We start from the raw sequence: 21,703 nt of genomic DNA on the forward strand, positions 1-21,703 counted from the left end.
GGTTATTTCTTTCATCCCCTGAGTCTTATCTAAATAAATAAATAAATAAATAAATAAATAAATAAATAAATAAAATGAAAACTTAAAGAAATCTTAGAGAAAAGATTTTACAATGATTTTACTTTCCCTGCAGTAATTGCTTTCTTCCTTCAGAATCCCCTTAGCATTCATTCATCACTGATGTCCCCAGGACTCAGGAAGCTCTTCCCTTCTTCCTGAGGCATGCTTATGCAACCTACTAATTGCCTTCAGCTTATCAAGTTCCTTTTTTAAAAAGATAACTTTAAAATAAGGTGTTCCCCATTTCATATATGCGTGTGGGCATAACTGAACCATGATGTTTATAAAATAAACATTCAATGAATATCTTTCAGACACTAGAAGCAGTCACCAGAAAATACTTCATCCTTTGAGCTCCTTGTTCATCAACTTCCTGTATGTGTAACAACATATACCACTCAGAGGAAAACCGGCAAGCAGAGAAAAGTGCTCACAAAATAGAAGAGAATATCCAAAGATAGGATGTTTGGTTGGAGGTAAAAAATAAGGAAGGTGCTTACACCTTGGTCTTTTCCTCTTATTTTACAGCCTATCCTACTCTTTTCCAGTGCAATTCATGTTATAAATGTATTACACAAATTCAGATAAGTAACGGACATCATCATGGAAGGCACAGAACATTCTAACAGTTCCTATTGTTTATTAATATAAAAAATAATAGCTCTTTTTGACGGAGGAATATGTCAATCGATCATTGTTCCAACCATAGCAAATGAATTTTCCTATGTTTGAAAATATGAGTTAGTTTGCTATAGTTTTTTTTTTTAAGTTGCCAGTGTATCATAATGGTAATTACTGTTACCAAAAAAAGCACCAAGACAGATTATTTTTAGAAATAGTAATCATACATAAGATGTTAAGAGGTATAAGATGCCAATACAGGAAGGCCCTGAATGTACTTTTCCCACAGACACACCAAGTCTACACCTATTTATAGAGCAATTCCTCCTGAAGAAGTGAGGGCTGACTGAAGCTTCTGCACAAAAGACCACACAGAGAATGGCAGGAGAGACAAAGACATGGTAAGTAAGGAAACTCCTACCTTCAACCCTCTGAAATGTTGTGAGGAGGGATATTACTGAGGGGACTGGAACAGATTTGTCTGCCCTGGGGCACAGAAAAAAAGGCCATATTGTAGAAAAGCAACTAATATATAGAATATGCAGCCCTGGAACTTTACCAAATAGAGGGGGAACTGCTGGAACATTATGGGTTTACATTCCTCCTATAGCTTCATCGTGCAGATGGGAGCAGGTCCAGGCACCATACTCAGCTGCCACCTAGCAAGACCCAGGCCCCTAGTATGGCCTGGGCACTCTAGCTGGCCTACCACCTCCGTGAGCCCTGGGCCCCTGGAGCACACCAGCCCCAGCAGTCCCACCAAGGCAGCCCCAGTGTGGCAGACACAGGGACACCCCTTTTCAGCACTCACTACAACTCCAGCCATCACACAAAGGTGACACAGTTGCAGAGCACTCTGAACCAGTCCAGGTCTGCACCACTTTAGATCCAGACAGCTTGCTAGGGCCCTCCAGCATGGAGTGCTCCAGGACCTCCTGGTTCACACCTACTGTGGCTCCAGATGCCTCACCAATGTTTCCCCTGCGCTGAGCACCCTTGGATACCCCAGCTTGCAAATACTTCTGCTTCAGTTATCCCACCAGGCTCCCAATGCATGGATTCTGGATCATGCTTACTTCAGCTTTGGCTGTCCTGCCAGGGTATCCTCTACACCAAGATCCCAGAGACTGCCCTATCTTATGCCCACTTCAGCTGTGGCCATGAAAACAGGGGAACCCCAGCATAGAGTACCTTGGGACACCAGCCCAGCCCAATCACAACTCTGGCCAGTTAGCCAAAGCCACCCTGGCATACATCATCTTCACAAGGGACAACTATACATAGGGCATTAACACCTGACTTACATCAATGCATATATAATCCAGACAGAAAATCAATAAGGAAACAGTGTCTCTGAGTGATACATTAGACCAGATGGACTTAACAAACATGTATAAAAAGCAGAATACACATTCTTTTCAGATGTGTTCGCAGGTGAATTCTACCAAACATTTAAAGAACAGTCAATAACTATTTCTCCTCAAACTATTCCAAAAAAGTAGAAGGAAAGATTCCAAATATATTCTATGAGGTCAGCATTACCCTCATACCAAACCAGACAAAGACACGAAAAAAAATTATATATATATATATATATATAACATATATATATAAATTACTATAGGCCAATAGCTGTAATGAACACAGATACAAAATCCTCAACAAAATATTGGCAAATCACATTCAACAGTATATTAAGGGGCGCCTGGGTGGCTCAGTCATTAAGCATCTGCCTTCGGTTTAGGGCGTGATCCCGGAGTTATGGGATGGAGCCCTGCATCAGGCTCCTCCCCTGGGAGCCTACTTCTTCCTCTCCCACTCCCCTTGTTCTCTCACTGGCTGTCTCTCTGTCAAATAAATAAATAAAATCTTTTTTAAGAAATACATTAAAAAATTCATTCACCATGATCAAATAGGATTTATTCCAGGGATGCAAGGATAATTCAATATTTGCATAACAATTAACGTGATTTACCACATCACCAAAATGAAGGATAAAAATCATATCATCTCAGTAGATGCAGAAAAAAGCATTAGACAAAACTCAACATCCATTCATGATTAAAAACTCTCAACAAAATGGATTTAGAGGGAACACACGTCAACATAATGAAAGCCATATGTAAAAAAACACACAGTTAATCTCATACTCAATGGTAAGAAGCTGAAATTTTTTCCTCTATGATCAGAAACAAGACAAGGATGTTCACTCTTACCATTTTTATTCACATAGTATTAGAAGTCCTAGCCACAACAGTCAGACAACCAAAAGAACTAAAAGGCATCCACATTGGTAAAGGAAAAGTTGAACTGTCACATGTTGCAGATGACATGATACTATACATACAAAACTCTAAAGACTACACAAAAAATCTACTAGAAATAATAAATGAAATCAGTAAAGTTGCAGGACACAAAATAAATACACAGAAATCAGCTCCGTTTCTATATACTAACAAAGTAAAAGAGAAATTAAGAAAACAATTCCATTTAGAATTGCAGCAAAGAGAATAAAATACCTAGAATAAACCCAACCAAGGAGATGAAAGACCTATACTCTGAAAATTACAAAATACTAATGAAAACAACTGAAGATCACATAAAAACAAAATGAAAAGATATACCATTCTCATGGATTGGAAGAACTGATATTGTTAGGATGTTCATACTAACCAAAGCAATCTTACAGTTCAATGTAATCAAATACCAACAGCATTTTAATAATCCTAATATTTGTATGAAACCACAAAAGACCTTGAATAACCAAAGCAATCCTGAAAAAGAACAAAACTGGCGATATCACAATTCCAGACTTTTAGATATACTACACAGTTGTAATAATCAAAACAGTATAGTGCTGGCAAAAAACAAACACATTAATCAACAGAACAGAATGGAGAGCCCAGAAATAAAACCATACTTAGATGGTCAATTAGTTTACAACAAAGGAGGCAAGAACGTACAATGGGAAAAAGATAGTCTCTTCAATAAATTATGCTGAAAAAACTGGACAGCTATATGCAAATGAAGAAACTGGACCACTTTCTTACACCACACACAACAATAAACTCAAAATGGGGTTGCATGGCTAGCTCAGTCGGTGGAGCATGCAGCTCTTTATCTCAGGGTTGTGAGTTAGAGCTCCATGTTGGATGTGCATATTATTCAAAAATAAAATCTTAAAATAAATAAACTCAAAATGGATTAAAGACCTAAATGTGAGATGTGAAAACATATAACTCCTGGAAGAAACATAGGCAATCATTTCCTGGACATCAGACATTCAAACATTTTTTCTGGATATGTTTCCTCAAGTAAGAGAAACAAAAGGAAAAATGAACTATTGGAACTACATCAAAATAAAAAGCTTTTGCCCAGCAAAAGAAACCATCAACAAAATCAAAAGGTGACCTCCTCAATGGTAGAAGATTTTCATAAATTATATATCCAATAAGAGGTTAATATCCACACTATATAAAGAACTTAAACTATTGAACACCAAAAAAACCACAAATAATCCAATTAAAAATAGTCAGAGGACTGGACATTTTTCCAAAGGAAACACACAGATGGTCAGCAGACACATGAAAAAATGCCTAACATCATTAATCATCATGGAAATGCAAATCAAAACCACACTGAGATACTGTCTCATATCTGCCAGAATGGCTATATCAAAAAGACAAGAAATAGCAAGTGCTGGTGAGGATGTGGAGGGAGAGGAACTCTCTTGCACTGTTGATGGGAATGTAACTTGGTACAGCCACTGTGGGAAACAGTATGGAGGTTCCTCAAAAAATTAAAAACAGAAGTTTATACCTGAAACTACTATAACAGTATGTTAACCATGCTGAAATGAAAATAAAATAAAATAAATTAAAAATAGAAATACCTTATGATCCAGTAATTCCACTACTGGGTACTTACCCAAAGAAAACAAAAACATTAATTCAAAAAGATATATGCACCCCTATGTTTACTGCAGCATTGTTTACGAATAGCCAAGATACAGAAGAAACCCGGTGTCCATCAATAGATGCACGGGGAAAGAAGATGTGCTACACACACACACATACACACACACACACACAGGAATATATTACTCAGCCATAAAAAAGAATGGATCTTGCTATTTGTGACAACATGGATAGATCTGGTAAATGAAATAGGTCAGACAAAGTCAAATACTATATAATTCCACTTAAATGTGGACTCTAAAAAACAAAACGAATGAATACACAAACAAAAAGCAGAAACAGACCCATAAATACAGAGAACTGATAGTTACTGGAGGGGAGGGGGGTGGGGGAAGGACAAAATGGGTGAAGGGCAGTGGGAGATATAGTCTTTCAGTTTTGGAATGAATATGTCACTGGAATAAGGAATAGTCAATGGTATCTTAATAGCATTGCATGGTGACAGACGGTAGCTAAAATTGGGGTGAGCATAGCGTAACACATACAGTTGCTGAAACACAAAGTTGTACACCTGAAACTAATGTAACATTGTGTATCGACTATATTTCAAGGAAAAAAATATATGTTACGATAGCACGAACTATATTTGGATTTCTTGTAAGGACAAATAGGCACAAAATACAGCAACATTACAAGCATCTTTTTGTTAAATTTGGACATTCCCACCTCTAACAGCAAGTTAAATACAGAAGAAAGTATATTTTGTTTTCTAAGTAAACAGCCATTTAAAACAATATCAAATTTAGGAAATTATGAAAAATGACACCATTTCAAAAACTTCAGCAAGGAAGTTATGTGAGTTATAACAAAATCTTATGTGTATCATAACATAAACTTATTTTAGGCTCTTCATTTAAAAAATAAAAGCACAGCTGTATGTCAAAAATCTAACTGGGAATAAGCTGCCTATATTTTTCAATATGAATAAATAAAAACATTTAACATGCATATATTACAGGGCATGACGAATTAAATTTTCATGATTCCAACTATAGATAACATGAGTTAATAATCATTAAAATATCTAGGAAAAGTGGCCATAGTTTCCCTTCCAAGCACTTCTCTGTATTTGTACAAATAACTCTATCATAAAATTATTTCTTTGGCTCATAGGTTATATATCTTAGAGAATCAGGTATTCACACAATAAAGTTTTATCATCACAATTATCCCTAGTCCATAATGCAGATTTCAGAGAAATTCAGTCTTTAATCACGTGTAATATATACACAACATACAATTATCTATATATGTGTACAATCCAGATTATAATTTGTATTGAGCTTTGCCGTTATGTAATCAGTATTCTGAAATCAGAAAAATAAAACAAAATCCTGACTTTGAAGTGGAATGCTGAGCACAATCTAGGACTTTGATATTGTTATAGAAGTTACATGAACTTGAGAAAGGCACTTAGCCTCTTCAAATCCCACTTTCCTTATTAGGAAAATAAATATTCTCTTATTTTGAGTTAGTGACTGTTAGAGTATTTCAGAGAAACATACAGGGAAACATAATGCTTCCTTTCAGCAATAAACACTGAAGTTGCCTTATTCACAACTATCAGATGTACTCAGATGCCTACTGTCAACTACCAGCCTTGCTTTGTAACACCCTGGAATACGGTACAGTAATTACAATGGTTCTTGCACACTTTTCTAAAAACAATGACAATACCTCAATTTTTTTTAATTTACTTTCAGTGTAATCAAATAAATATATTTTAATAGTTAAATGGTCAAATAATATAATTAACATGTGAGAAAGTCTGAATACATTTCCTCATGAAAGTAAAATTATTAACCAGTAAACATTTTCATTGATATATATTCTGCCCGAGTTCCATTAAAAAAAAAAAAAAAAAGAGAGTGAGAGAGAATAGTTTCCAAGGAAGCAGCACTGAAACGCCTCACTGATGTTAAAAAACAATCTTGAAATTGTACCATTTGAGGTAAGTGGGTTTTTTTTTTTTTTTCTGTATTGACAGTTTCTGCTACATTTTTTTTAAGGAAAAAAGTACCTTTCTTTATTGACTTAATCTAGTTAATAATACAATTTTTTTTCTTTGCATCTTAGTCAAAATATTGTTAATTAAATTCTTTCTTCTTCTTTAAAATGATATTGACCATTCACGTTGATAAAAATCTTTACCAGGTGAGTGCATTATTGTAGGTGATGGAGTTTCTTACCTTATCTACATTTAAAGATTTCAAATATAAAATAAGACCATAAAAAGGAAGAGATAAGAACAGGATTACAAAACAAACTATAGAAAACTGTTAGAGAAACAAAAAAGTTTTTTTTTTTTTATCTTAGGTTATAAAAAGGATGCATTAAGGGGCAAAGTCAACAAGGACACATACAATGTTTTCATGTAAATAAATACATTTATAATTTTATTTTAACACCATGGTTTAAACCCAGCATTTGATCATTCATAGTATATTACATGACTTGAATAATTTAAGATTTTTATAACATATATATGAATATTATTACAATTACAATTATTTCATTGCCTCTTTGCAAAATATAGAGAACTTCCGTAAAACCTGCTTTCTTCTCCTTAGCTCTGTGACTCTTCTGTTGCCCTTGCACCCTGCCCACAGCACTGAACAACTTCTGGGCTGTGTCACTTACCCTTGCAATAAACTACAACATTCAAGAGTGTCTTGTTGCCACCTGGCCATTTAATAATTAAAGTGAGCTATTAGAGAAAGGCAATAAACAGGGATGTGCAGATATCAGGCAGCGATGCCAAGTCCAGGAGACAAGTGTTCTTTCATGACGCATTCAAGAAACTTCCCTTAATGGGAGGTCAGTCAGTATCCAATAAACTTCCTTTTACATGTTTAGAGATATAAATAGAGGTTTTTAACTTTCTGTAGCTGGAATAAGACTCTTTGTTATTCATTTCATTTGAAGACATACTGCTTACATCTTTTGATTTCAGTACAAGAGAAAGAGAGATAATTTAGCTCTTCAGTAGGAACTGTCCTCAGATTGGAGAAATTAGTACTGTCTTCAAACTTACCTAATGTGCATAGAGTATGTGGTGAAATTAAATGAAGGCTATTACCACAGAGACAAAGAATGTGGATGACAAGGTTGAACAAAAAATGTGCATTGCCAAGTGGAATGTTACATTGAGAAATATCTTGTATATAGAGATGATTTTTAAATAAGTCTTTTTTGTTGTCAAAATACAGTAAGAATAAGGTAGGAATATGTGAGTTCAATCTTCATCTATCAGTTTTTTTATGCAACTGTGTACAAATGCAGCAAGTATGAAATATTTGGAATAGAAACATTTCTGTATTACATACTCTGAGAAATAGCTAACATAGGAATGATGGAAAGTTGATTTTATTTAATATTTAACATGTCACAGATTGGTTATACGTTGCTTATGGTCAAATGATTTCACCTAGGTTGAAATATGTACTGGTTTAAATAAACCTTCAGTGCATGTAGGATTCCACAGGGCCTTGAAAAGAAGAAAACAAAAGTAAATAAATGAATGACATCAAATTAATGAAATGAAATGAAATTTTATTTCGTATGAAGATTTAAGACATATAAACACTTAAAACACACTGACAACTTTTATTGGTGATTTTCTAAGTCAAATTCCTATTTCATTATTAGTAACGCTTACAGGTTTCCAACTTCCAGTTAAAGATGTTTTACACAAGGTAAAAGAGGGAAGATTAGTCAGCAAAATTTTATGATTTCCTTTGGTTTCGTGAGTAAAAAAAAAAAAAAAAGAAAAGTTTTACACAACTTTCCTTTTATGTATTTCTCAAGTAAAATGACTTAAAGCAAAGTAGGTAATTAAGTAATAGGTGAATCTCACATGTTTCTCCTGCTGTATTTCTAAAGCATAGTCACCACCCAAAGTCCTAAACACAGAACTCCAACAATTTCATATGCAGCAATTATTTTTTTAACCTCTATACTTTATTATAGTTTTAAGCGATAGGAAGTAAAACTTTTCAAAATCTTTCACCTTCAAAAAAGAAAAAAAAAGAAACTACTGTGCAGACAATATGTATGAAAAGAAATACAGAATCCAAGAAGCATAGAATACACCTGCCCCTAAGGAATGTAGAATTTAGTTGGATATAAATGAATATAAAAAAGATAAGCCATACTACAAGACTGACATATGATAAGATAGGTTATATGTCAAGATAGGTTATATGTCAATATATAAAACTGATGAGAATTTGTATTAACTAACAACTACAAGATAGTAAGTTATACAGGACTGATAACTGCTGACATAATTCTAGGGAAAGAGAAATCACCCCTGACGAGGGAGCAGAAGACCAGCTGAAGACAAAGCATAAACTGATCCCCTGCAACATCCCTCCCCCCCCCCCACACCGACTCCTGGGTGGGACATGTGTGACTTTCTGCCAGGAATCTCCCAACTAAATGTGAATGCCTTGCTAGAGGGGAAAACAACCTTAACTTGACAATGGCAAAGCCTCAGGTATCTTGTAGGTAGGTCCTCTTTAGCATATGAAAGTTCTTTTGAAACCTCCCTTTTCCTTACTCACCCAACTCTGGAGTACATAATCACCCCTCCTCAAGACTTCTGTGCAGCAGCTCTTTCTGCCCATGGGTACTGTCCCCTTGTTTTCATAAACCACCATTTTGCACCAAAGAACTCAAGAATTTTTTCTTGGTCGTTGGCTCTGGCCCTCACCCCACCAAACCTCGCCTATATTCCAAAGCCCCATCAACCCTCAGTTTGGGTAGTCAAATAAAGGGTATGAAATTGTAGCAAGGCTAGAAAAGAAAGATACATTACAGGGGAAGAGGTATTCCAGATAAAATGGTTAAAAATAAAAGTCTAAACAACAGAGACAAGAAATAGAAATCTGCGTTGGCACAGTTTAAGTGGAATAAAATGTTTATGTTTGCAACATAAACAGGGAAGAGTATAATTTCAGCAGCTTTGAGTGCTGGCTTGAAGAAAGGGAATTTTATCTTTTAAGCCTTAGTCAATCATTAAGAGAGCGTTTTAAAGTAGAAATAAAACGCAATGTAAGGAGTGTATGTGTGGTTTTTGTTTGTTTTGCAGATTTATTTGTGATGCTATATAGACTAGAATGTGTAGAGCTTGTAGGAAGACAAGGTGAAAACCGAACTGAGGAAGTCTCAGAGCAGCAAGCAGTGCTGGAAGGGGACTATTTTCCAAATTCAGATTTCCCCCATGTCAGTTTTGTGAACAACTGACCTTCACTCAGATTATGGCTCAAAGACAACACACTCAGAAAGAAAGGTCTTCCCTGATGAGTCTTTTCCATACATAAACTCTCCTCTTCACCTGATTCACCTCTTAATCTTGCCTTCTCGCTTATTTACATCATGATCCTTATCACTATGTGAAATTCTCTTATTTCTATAATTTATAATGTACAGTCTATCTTCATCACTAGAATATGAGGTTTATGAAGAAATTTAACAACAGGCCCCCAAATGGAGTCACTCTTCCAAGTTCCACTAGAACTTAATAGCTAACCTAATTTCAGCTTTAGCCTCTCCCAAGAGTGGAATTTTCAACAGATTATTCTGGAATATCCTGATCTGCATTAGTGAGGTAGTCTGCAAGACAAGACCCCCTGCCTTTCCCCCAAAGAAAGGTGACCTTGCCCAATACATTCTTCCTTTTCCTTAGCTAAAACTTCCTTGTCCACCACTTCCCGTTCAGCCTATAAAAACCTCTATTCATACAGCTCTTCAGAATTCCATTCCCTTTGGTACATGGGCTACTGCTGATTAATGAATCACTGAATAAAGCCAATTAGATATTCATATTTACTCTACTGAATTTTTTTTAAAGATTTTATTTATTTATTTGACAGAGACATCCAGCAAGAGAGGGAACACAAGCAGGGTGAGTGGGAGAGGAAGAAGCAGGCTCCAGCGGAGGAGCCTGATGTGGGGCTCGATCCCAGAACGCTGGGATCACGCCCTGAGCCGAAGCCAGATGCTTAAGGACTGCGCCACCCAGACGCCCCTCTACTGAATTTTGTTTTTTAACATTTGTCTACCTCCTGTTCACGGCTACAATCTCAGTGCCTGGGATACCGCTTTTTATTTTTTTTAAATAACAGTATAAATGAAAAAGGGTGAAGTAACCTGAGATGAAAGGAACCACAGAACTCTTAAGTACAGGACTCTAAGTACATGTCGAACACAGGCAGATATGTATCTGCCAACCAAACATTAAAAAAAAAAAAAAAGTCTAAGACTAGACTTAAGACTAACAACAAAAAGTCTAAGACTAGACTTAAGACTAACAAACATTTCAGTACTTATTCCCCAAATGCTAATTGAATGAATGTGAAAAGACAGGGAATACACTCATATTTTTGTATTTTATAAACCTGGAATTCTGTTTTCCAGTGTATTTTAAGCCTAACATTCATATTTTTAATAAAATTCTAACCCAGATCTACCTTTCAATATTCTAAAAAAGTTAGTAAAATGAAGGGAAAAATATTTTCATAGGTTGAATATATCCAGAGATACAAATGTTGCCAAAATATATGATACTAACATTTCTCTTGCCATAATTGTTTACAATATTGTTGTCCTCATCATGTGGTGAGGACAAAAAGCCCCAGTACTTCTCTGTCATTTTTTGTGACTGGAACATGGAGAGGACTGCAAGGAAATACGAAACCTCAATTAATAGGGATAAATATTTCCCCATGACTACACCATAAGAAGAATAAAAACTTGTAAGATACAATTCTTTTTTTACAATTAACCACTCTGGAGATATTGTAAATTAAGACAATCATTTACAAAATAGATTAATCATCTTAGGCTTTAAAATATGATGAATTCAATATACTGTCAACTTTGGAAAAAAAAAACTCCTCCAATATTTAATTTTTTTAATAATTATATTTAAGAACAAAGTATCTTGGGGCACCTGGGTGGCACAGCGGTTAAGCATCTGCCTTCTGCTCAGGGCGTGATCCCGGCGTTATGGGATCGAGCCCCACATGAGGCTATTCTGCTATGAGCCTGCTTCTTCCTCTCCCACTCCCCCTGCTTGTGTTCCCTCTCTCGCTGGCTGTCTCTATCTCTGTCAAATAAATAAATAAAATCTTTAAAAAAAAAAAATGAACAAAGTATCTTACTACTTCAGTTCCTCAAAAATTTCCAAGTTATTTTATTTTGTATGGAGGTAGTACTTGAAGTTAAATACATTGTACAAACATAATTTTGTATTCATTATAGCAGTGCTGCAGAATTTGTTTTAAAAAATTATTTACATTAAATTAAATTATTAACTTATTAAATAAAATATATTTCTACAGTGAAATTACAAATTATTGTAGAGGCAGATATGTTTGTTGCAAAATATGACAAAAAAAGATAAGTAGAAATAAGAAAATAAAATGTCATATTCCTATCAAACAGAGATGATGCCATCGACTTCTGTATATTCATTTTCATTTTTTTAAACCAAAATGAAATCATACCATACATTCTGTTTTTTAAGTTATTGGACTTTCTGCTTATTTTTCCCAGTTAATGGCTTCTAACTTTCTATGTCAATAGGTTTTCATTTGTAATAGTTACCCCTAATCAAATTTCCTCAAATGCTCTTCAACACTAGTACTAAATACTACTACTACTGCTTCTGTTGTTACTACTCAACTGCACAGCCCAAGATTTAGTGCTGGAGCATGCCTCACATCTGAATGTAATGTCATTTTAAATCTCGAGTCTAATTTGTATTTTATTTTATTATTTATTTATTTATTTATTTATTTTTTTAAAGTAGACTCCATACCCAGCATGGAGCCCAGTGTGGGGCTTGAACTCACAATCCTGAGATCAAGACTTGAGCTGAGGTCAAGAGTTGGATGCTTAACCAAATGAGCCACCCAGGTACCCCGAAACTTAACTGAGATCTTTAAAACTGGATTAGCCTTACTGGAAAAACTTCTAAGCATTTAGAAAACCTAGTACCATTAACACCTGCATAGCATAGCTACCACGTGGATTCAGTAATTGAGTTTGTCATGATGTCTCTTTAGTCTCTTTAATTAAGACAATCCCCCTGTTTTTAATGACACTTTATTTTTTAAGGCTACTATGTCAGTTGTGTCAGAATACCGCACATTTGGAACTTTTCTGATAGTTGACCTTCAGTGTTGTTTTACATACCCATCCAATCCTGTGTTTCCTATATATTGAAAGATAGGCCTTTAAGCTTGAATTGTTTCAGGTTAGATGTTTCTGACTTGCTTCAGACTCTCAGTAGGCAGAGGTAAAAATATTCTATAGTAATTTATGAGTTCATGTTGATAGTTTCTATTTAAATATTACATTACAGGGTTATTTAACTTATATTTTCATAGTTATACTTATTTTCTCTCATCTTGCAATACCTTGGGTAACTAATAACGTTTGCTTTAAATAGTTGAATCTTACGATATACATAAAATAGCTCTGAAATTATTACAATAGTAGTAATATAATTTTACTACTGAGTCAAGTTTTACATTTTTTGTAGTTCTCTTGGTCCTTAGGCTATAGCCAACTAAGGCAATGCAACAAGAGAATGGGTCCAAATCACTTTAAAATATTTTTTTCTTGTGGCACCTGGGTGGCTCAGTATTATGGAAATGCTGTGTGGTATATGTGAATGTGTATGTTTAGGGTAGATTTCTAGAAATAGCATTGCTGACTGGAGGATAAAACCATATACAATTCTGATTTTTCAAAACTCCCCTTAATAGGAAATTATTCCATATGAAAATGTTGTTCTTTAAAAGGAAAAAAGAATTAAAAAGGAACATAAAATAGGGGCGCCTGGGTGGCATGGCGGTTAAGCATCTGCCTTCGGCTCAGGGCGTGATCCTGGCGTTATGGGATCGAGCCCCATATCAGGCTCCTCCGCTATGAGCCTGCTTCTTCTCTCTCCCACTCGCCCTGCTTGTGTTCTCTCTCTCGCTGGCTGTCTCTATCTCTGTCTCTGTCGCATAAATAAATAAAATCTTAAAAAAAAAAAAAGGAACATAAAATAATGTTTAAAATGTCCATATGATAAAATGATATCCAGTCACTTAAATTAGTAAGTGAAAAACAGGAGTATTATGAAACTGCTTCAGGCCCTTGGGCCAATTTAGTCATCTTTAAACTTTAGCAAATACCCTTAGCCCTTATGATTAATTAACCATTCTTTGTGTATCTATAGATTATGCATTTTTTCCTAGAAAGAACAGATCGCTTCTGCACATCACAAAAAGGAAACCTGACTCCTTACACAACTGCTAAGCACTGAGATAATGGCTATAGCTGACACCATCAAACCTGCACATAATCAAGAATATTACGGACCACTGAATCCCCTTTACCGATTAATGGCCCTAAACCCCTTTTAAAATCCCTAGGCCGGGGAGAAACCTTAAAGTTGGCCTTTGGACAAGAGTTCACCTTCTCCCCAGATGTAAAGCCTCCTACATAAAGTTCATATTCCTCTTCAATCAACACTCTTGAGTTTTGGCCTTCCAGATAGGATGCTGAACTTGGGTTTTGGAAACAAATTTTGGTAAGCCAGCACCCCCACGGAACCCAGTTCCCCCTGGGAATCCCAAGGCAGAGCGGCTGGCTGTGGCAGTGCCAGGGCTCATCTGTAGTTAGGCGGATGAAGTCGTTGGCTGCAGCAGCACGCCAGGGTTTACTCATTTGTTTGCCGACCTAGTTCCCTGAATGACCACAGATTAGCTGCTCAGGGCTAGTTGGCTTCGGGAGGAATTCCGCCAGAGGGAACCAGCCTACAGCTGCTGAGACTGTTTCTGTCTTGGGGAAACTCCCTGCTGATTCCCAACTGCAGCTAACTGCCAGTTTCTCTTCTTGCTGCAGCTGATGAGCTTCTGGACCAGGTAAATCCATCCCAGTACACACTGATGCAAGGTTCTCCTTTGTGAAGCACTGTGTGCTTTTGATTCGTTGCCCATGCTTTTCCCATTAGGAAGGTGCAGCTTTGGAGAGAAATTAAAAGGGACTTGATAACCGCAGGTTTATTTGGAATTTGGAACAGATCTGTTTTGGTGCGTATGTGTAAGTTGTATTGTGCTAAATTTGTGTATAATGGGAAATCCTATCTCTGTCCCACCAAATAGCCCACTGGGCCGAATTCTCAGTAAGTGGAAGGAATAGAGCCAGAAATCCATGATCAAAAGGTGATTTTTATTGTAACACCACCTTGCCATGTATGTTAAGCTCAGCGGAATGATAGCCACTGAATGGCTCACTTGGATTTTTTTCCTCCAATAAGGTTGTCTCCAAATAGGGAATTTTGCTTTCTTAGCTGGTCTAGGAAGCCATTTGGTTCTGTCAGTGAAGCCCCCAACTTTTGGAGAACAAATGCTAACAGAGGTTCTCTGGGCTTCATTTAGTCATAGTTTTGTTTCTTCTATGTTCTTTCTGAACTTTTACCTAGGAAGATGGGGGATACTCCTTCTGGTCCCAAAGAAAGTCCATTTAGACATATTTTAAAGAAATGGTGCAGAGAGCTAAAAAGCAATCAGAAAGAAAACAAAAAGAAAAAAACCTGTTTTGCAGGAGGGAGAGGCCAGAGACAGAAAGGAATATTCATCCAAATTGTGAATCTGCCTCCAGCCTTTCTGGCAGCACTCTTGGCCTCTGCCTCCACCTCCTCTGATTTCTCGACCACCATGGGAGTGATTCACGTGGCTGGCTCCCACACCATCCTCAGCGCCGCAGGGGCCGCTGACTCCTGCTTCTCCTACCCTCGCTATCAAGGCAGAAAGAGCCCCCCCAAACTGCCGAGGCTCCTCCTTATGAGGTTCAAATTGAAGCACCACACAAATCAACATGAAGAGATCCAGGGGCTCCCCTGGACTTAAACCACCCACTTCAGATTTCCCCACCGTAAAAATTCCCAATGGAGAACAAATTGATGCATTTTTTAGTGGACACAGGTAAAACATATTCAATATTAAGGCTAATTCAAGGCTAATTATTGGTTTAATTAAAACAGATATGTTATTGGAGTTATCAACATGTATCAGTAAGATACAGATATCAGCTTTGTTCTACCTGTATTTATTAAATTCATGTTGTATCTATTACAGTTTGTCGACAAAGAGATGACTTAAAATGATGGTTAATTTCCTGTCTCATACAGTTTTCATGAGTAATTGCTAAGAACAAGTAGGCTGAATAAGGCTTATAGTTTTCAAAATCTTTTTTTTTTTTTTAAAGATTTTATTTATTTATTTGACAGAGAGGGAGCCAGCCAGTGAGAGAGGGAACACAAGCAGGGGGAGTGGGAGAGGAAGAAGCAGGCTCCAGAGGAGGAGCCTGACATGGGGCTCAATCCCAGAATGCCAGGATCATGCCCTGAGCTGAAGGCAGACACTTAATGACTGAGCCACCCAGGCACCCCAAGTTTTCAAAATTTTTCTAAGCTGAAACATCCAAGTCTTCCAAAGTTAAATGATAAATTGGATTAAATTCAGTAGATAACTAAGTCTTTCCCAAATAAGAATACAAAAGCATTGATTACTGAATGTAGGTTTGTCTGTTTCTGGCTTCTTATGGCAGAGAAACTGAGGATACTTGGGTCTATTGCTAAACGTGCTTTATGCTTTATTATTGCAGGTTGTACTCTGGCAAAAAAAAAAAAAGACAACAACCATGTTTCTAAAAATCTGAAAGTCTGAAAATGTATTCATAAATTTCCAGTCTAAAGAACCGTGCTATAAGAGTTCACAATTGGTTACTACTTAGTTTTCAAGAGAGACTAAAGTTTCTAAGAGTTAAAATTCTGATAAATGTGACTGAGATTGCTAGAAATGATAAGGTAAGCGACACTGTAGGCAAGAAAAGTAAGATGTGTTTTTGATAAGAAAGATATAAGGAACAGGAATACACTTTTGTTCAGGGGAAAAAAAGAAAGTAATTTTGTCCTAAAATGAGACTGGTTATTTAAGAGAGAGTAGGCTTAAAACACAATCTGAATGTAAAAGAAAGTTGTAGAAAGTTTGTGAAGGGAAGTCTTTGGATAAAAATTTTAAGTATGGTCAGGACTAATATAGGAATTAATGAGTTTTAATAGCACACTAGTATAAGATTGAAATTCTGCTTTTCTTTCTGTTAAAAAGATTAAGTTTTCTTGGACTGCTGGTCTGCCATTGATAAGAAATTGTAAACAAAGTTTGTTTTCTTTTCTTCACCTGCCCAGAAAACCAAAATTTCTAAGTTTTGTCTTCATCAGGTCTTTGATTACATAAGAAAACTGAACCTTCTCAATATTAAAGGAGCTAACTTTGTTAGCAACCATATAAACTTCCGCAGTGTCTCTTATCACCACCTTGGTTAAACAGATAATACTGAATTTTATATTTATCTGTCATCCTATTTAGGCATGTACTTCATAATTTTCTGAGGTTTTTAACAAACTTCCCAAGATTTGAATTCTAAATAATTAAATTTTTCTGACAAATTAGACTGGTTAATTGGTATGCTAAGTTACTTGGGAAGCATTGTCAAACAAACGATGTTAAGTCCTAGGTTATACTGTATGGGTAAATGCCATAACCGTTCCAGAAAATACATGAAATTCCTGAAGTTTTAATATGTCCTCATATAAAGTCATCACGTGACATTCTAATTGTTGAAATGTTGCATGTCACAGAAATAACTGGAATTTTTGGCACCTGCATTAAATGAACTCTCATCAGATCTTTAACCATGTCCTTTTTTAATCTGTTGTCATTTATAGTTATTGTTCTGATGCTCTTGAAGACTGTTTCATCTTCAAGGAGATTCATGAAAAGGGCTTTTTTATTTATTATGTTAAGTTAGCCACCATGCAATACAGAAAAGGACTTTTAAAAAATACATATATTTGATATCTTCAAGATCATAAAACTAAACTGGGTAAGAATGTCCAGAACCAATGAAAAAGCTGCATTCAAACAGAACAAAATTAATAACTTGGGACTAAATGAATTGAGGAGGATGACTATAGGTTTTATGACTTGTTTGAAACATTGTTGGTTCTTTAATGTTTGTTCTTCTAGATTAAGAAAACTTTCTCTTAAGATATCTATGACTTACAGAATACAATAAAAATTCTTTTGTGAACAAATTGAAGCATTTTATTTTCTCCCTACTTGAACCCTCCAGAACTCAGAAACTCTCCATGAGTACTCTTTCTTTCATGGCAAATATTATTTGCATAAGTTCAATAAGAATCTGTTCCCTTTGTTACAGGACACCGTTGGAAACATTGGCTATATTACCAAGGCTTTGACTGGAACATCTTGTTTGAGACAGACAAACATAGACTCAGATATGACCAGACAGCTCTAAGGAACAAAGGTTGACTTTATGGAGCCATAGGGTTAGCTATGGACTTGTGGAAATAGCAGATGGTCCCAGTTTCCTTATGATTGGAGAGTGCACTTGGAGATGCCTATATCCCCAAATAAGTCTTCTTCCACTTGCCAATGATTCCTTATAAGTAGGATATTGTTAAAGCTAGACATTGGGCAAAGAGGGCTTCTTGATATTTCTTTTCCCCTTGGCCATATTTGTCCCAGTAGCCACCTCTATCAATGTAAAATTATGAGTAAAGGTCTTATCCAAGCTTTTAACCAAACCTGGCATGCTACCCTCCATAGCTGTGAAAAGTGGTCTGCCAAAATCAAATAGCCCTAGATATCTTGACAGCAGCCCAAAGAGGGACATGTGTTTTCACTAAGACAAAATGTTTCATATTCACATTACTCAAAAAATATAATTGAAGACATGAAAGATTTAAATGACCAAATCACATGCCCTAGTTCTAGATCCTTTCAGCAGTTGGCTAACTTCAATTCCTTCCAGACGTAAATATATCCTATTACGCATTACTGCATTTCTTCTTTTCTTTCCCTTTGGTTGTGACTTTTTGCATCTGTCAAGGGAGGAACTTGCACTATTCATACTGGCTGAGAGATGCCCTTACTATTCCCTACAGTTGAAATGCCATTCCAAAAATCCCTAAATCATCCCCATCTGCAGGAAGTAGCTACAGAAGAAGAACCTTTGGTCCTAATCCCATAGATACAAAACAATCAAACTGACTGTGAGGAATAGAAACCACCTTGGCCCCTCCAACAAACCTTTCAACTTTACAAACTTGTACTCTTTCAACTTTAACGAACACCCTTAGCCTATGTGATCGATTAACAAACCTTTCTTTGTATGTCTATAGATCCTGAATTTTTTGGAAAAAAGAACAGAGCACTTCACATCGCTAAACAGAAACACGACCACCTTGCACATGCCCCAGGCACTAAGGAACCAGACCCCTTTGTAAAACCCCTAAGCACTGAGATCATGTGTGTAGCTGGCACCATGTGTCTGCACATAATCAAGAAATGGTATGGACCACTGCACCCCCTTTACTGATTAACTGCCCTAAACCCCTTTAAAAAATCCCTAAGCCAGGCAGAAACCTTGGAGTTGGCCTTTGGACAACAGATCACTTTCTCCCCAGTTGGCCAGCCTTCTGAATAAAGCTCATATTCCTTTCCAATCAACACTCTTTTGAGTTTTAGTCCTTCCAGCCATGACAGGCAGCTAAATTTGGCTTTCAGTAACAATTAGAGTAGGCTAATGTCCATTATATTTGAAATGCCAAAATATATATGTTTATGTACATGTGGTATATTTATAGATAATGGTTCACTGTTTATATTTTTAAATAAATAAGAAAATCAAAATGGAGGAAAGCTATTAAAAGAGTAGAAAATACATATACTCACACCAAGTACTTTTTGTATATTTTTATGATTCACACTAAGTTCCTTTTAGGTTCATATTTCTTACAGCTAAATGATGAGTCATTACTGCTGCTCCCTCAAAGAAGAAAAATTAATCCTATCAGACTCAGAGTTTGTAGCAACTTTCCCATAAATTAAAAAAAGACTCTTAAGGAGTATTTTTGGAACAATATTGAGTGCCTTTTATATCTAAAAAGTTGAAAAACACTATTTCCAATTCTATATTAGTCTTTTCTGAAGCTTAAAAAATGAACAATTTATGAATTTTTAAGTTATACTTTTCAATCAAGAAAATACTGAACTTGTTTATTTTTCTTTCTGAAATTCTTCTACATTAGACTGTACCTTGATATAAATTACCTTGATAGTAAATTTTCCTTTAATTTGATGGATTAAATCCAAATCCATAATCAATTTATAAGCACAAAATTCATAACATAATGACAAATCTGAAGTAATTCTGATAGGTAAAAACACTGAGTTTTAAGTACTCTGAATTGTAAATTACACTCTTCGGTATAAATTGTCTCCACAGTAATTTAGCTTTATACATTTAAAATTCTAATTACCATTTTAACAACGTAGCATCACATGAGTATAATTTCCTGGTACTCTTACTTCACAGAGCAAGAGGTTAATGTTACACGTGGCTCTCTTTTAGGAAACCTTCTGTAATGCAATATCCTGAAAATTCCTATTCCTTTGCCTCCTTGGTACAAAGTCAAACATATATGGAACTGTTTTCTTTAGCTCTCTACACTATAAGTTATAAGAAACAGTTTTTATGTCTTTATTTTGAAACACTAATAATCTAATAGTTTAATGCCTTTTCTCCCTGAAATCATTACCCAGTTCTTTCACTGGAAGAAGATAAAAGCTAGTGAGAAGGAGAATTTGCCACCCCAAAATATGCGTCTTTGGCTTAAGGATTATCTTGAGCTGGTTATTTTTAAGAAACTACAAACAAAGGAACAGTTCTGAAAACCAAGTAAAAGTTACCCTTTTGTAAGAGACATTTCCATTTATAAGGAAAACTCTCCATTGGTAAGGGTGTGTCCCTCTCTATACTAGGAAGAAGAAGATGACCAGATCTTTGGAAACTCATCAGTGGAGAAGCCACAGACCTAAACGTGCATAACAACTTTACCCTTGTTTACTGTGTTCTTCCTGGTAATCTCTCATAACCTCCAATGAGCCCCAAACATCCTTCTTTTGTCTTTAGCTGGAGATGGTATGTAAGGCGTTGGCTTGGCCATTTTGGGAAATTACTGTTTTCCTGGGTATCTCACATGTATAAAGGAGGTGTATGTTATAAAACTTGTTTTCCACCTATTAGTCTGTCTTTCATTATAGGAGTGGTTTCAGTCAAGAACCTAGAAGGTTAGAGGAGAAATTATTTTTCGTCTGCTATAGTTTGGTGACCCAGTAGGGATCTGTTGAGGCACCATACTTGCTCTGGAGCCTGCAGATGGGATCCTGGAAAAGTGGCAGAAGATGGCAACAGGTAGGAATTCTTACCAAGTCAGCTCTCCCAGGTATTTCTCTCCGTAGTGCTCGGTCAAGAGAGGAAGATTAAAAATTCTTATCCCTTCTTTTCCAAAAGATAAAAAGAACACAGCCTAGATGATAAAAAGAACCACAGCCTAGATGTGATAAAAAGAACCACAGCCTAGATGAGATTTTCATTTTGTGATAAAAAGAACCACAGCCTAGATGAGATTTTCATTTTGTCTTGTGCTAGGTCATAAGAGTTTGGATTTGTGACCAGTGAAAACATTCTTCGGTCTCTTTCAGCTGGAAAATGAATGTGTCCACGTGCATCTGGCATACAACACAATAGGCTAATGGATACCAGAAGCAGTATTCTCTTTATCCAGCTATGCCAGCTCTCAGGGGAGTTTGTTATAAAGGATCCTGGTCCATAAGGGCCCTTCGTAGTCTCAACCTTCATTGTCTCATTAGTACTGGAAAAGTCCCATTCCAGTAGCATCTGCTTAGTGTCACAGATTTAGAGAGTCTATGACTGGAGGCATCCCACGTTCTCATTCTTATCACCTGTGACAATAACACAAGTTTTTGCTTTCCTAGGCTAACTTTGAAAGTAAACTCTCTGGATCTCTTAAAGGGCTGCATCTTTGCCCTTTCCTTTGGGATGCTTCTTGAAATTATTAAACCACAAAAAGCCTTTATTGGCTTGAGCTGCTA

The 21,703-nt window shown here is 36.1% G+C and overlaps 1 protein-coding gene across 6 annotated transcripts in view; it reads right to left on the bottom strand.

Annotated features, from left to right (window-relative positions):
* Positions 1-21,703, bottom strand: part of CCSER1 (coiled-coil serine rich protein 1) — a 1,293,520-nt gene that overhangs the window by 560,694 nt on the left and 711,123 nt on the right. Inside the window, exon 10 of one of the 6 annotated variants that reach the window (XM_011223034.3) lies at positions 6,986-8,145. The exons of 4 other annotated variants lie outside the window; for them this stretch is intronic. In XM_011223034.3, the coding sequence (XP_011221336.2) occupies positions 8,086-8,145 (60 nt within the window). In that variant the 3' untranslated portion in view covers positions 6,986-8,085. Of the gene's footprint in view, positions 1-6,985; positions 8,146-16,056; positions 21,118-21,703 lie in introns of those variants that run through there. One more of the 6 variants, XM_034671501.1, reaches the window with a different exon arrangement.

Source organism: Ailuropoda melanoleuca, chromosome 11, assembly GCF_002007445.2.
Source record: "Ailuropoda melanoleuca isolate Jingjing chromosome 11, ASM200744v2, whole genome shotgun sequence".
In the NCBI taxonomy this organism is placed as follows: Eukaryota; Metazoa; Chordata; class Mammalia; order Carnivora; family Ursidae; genus Ailuropoda; species Ailuropoda melanoleuca.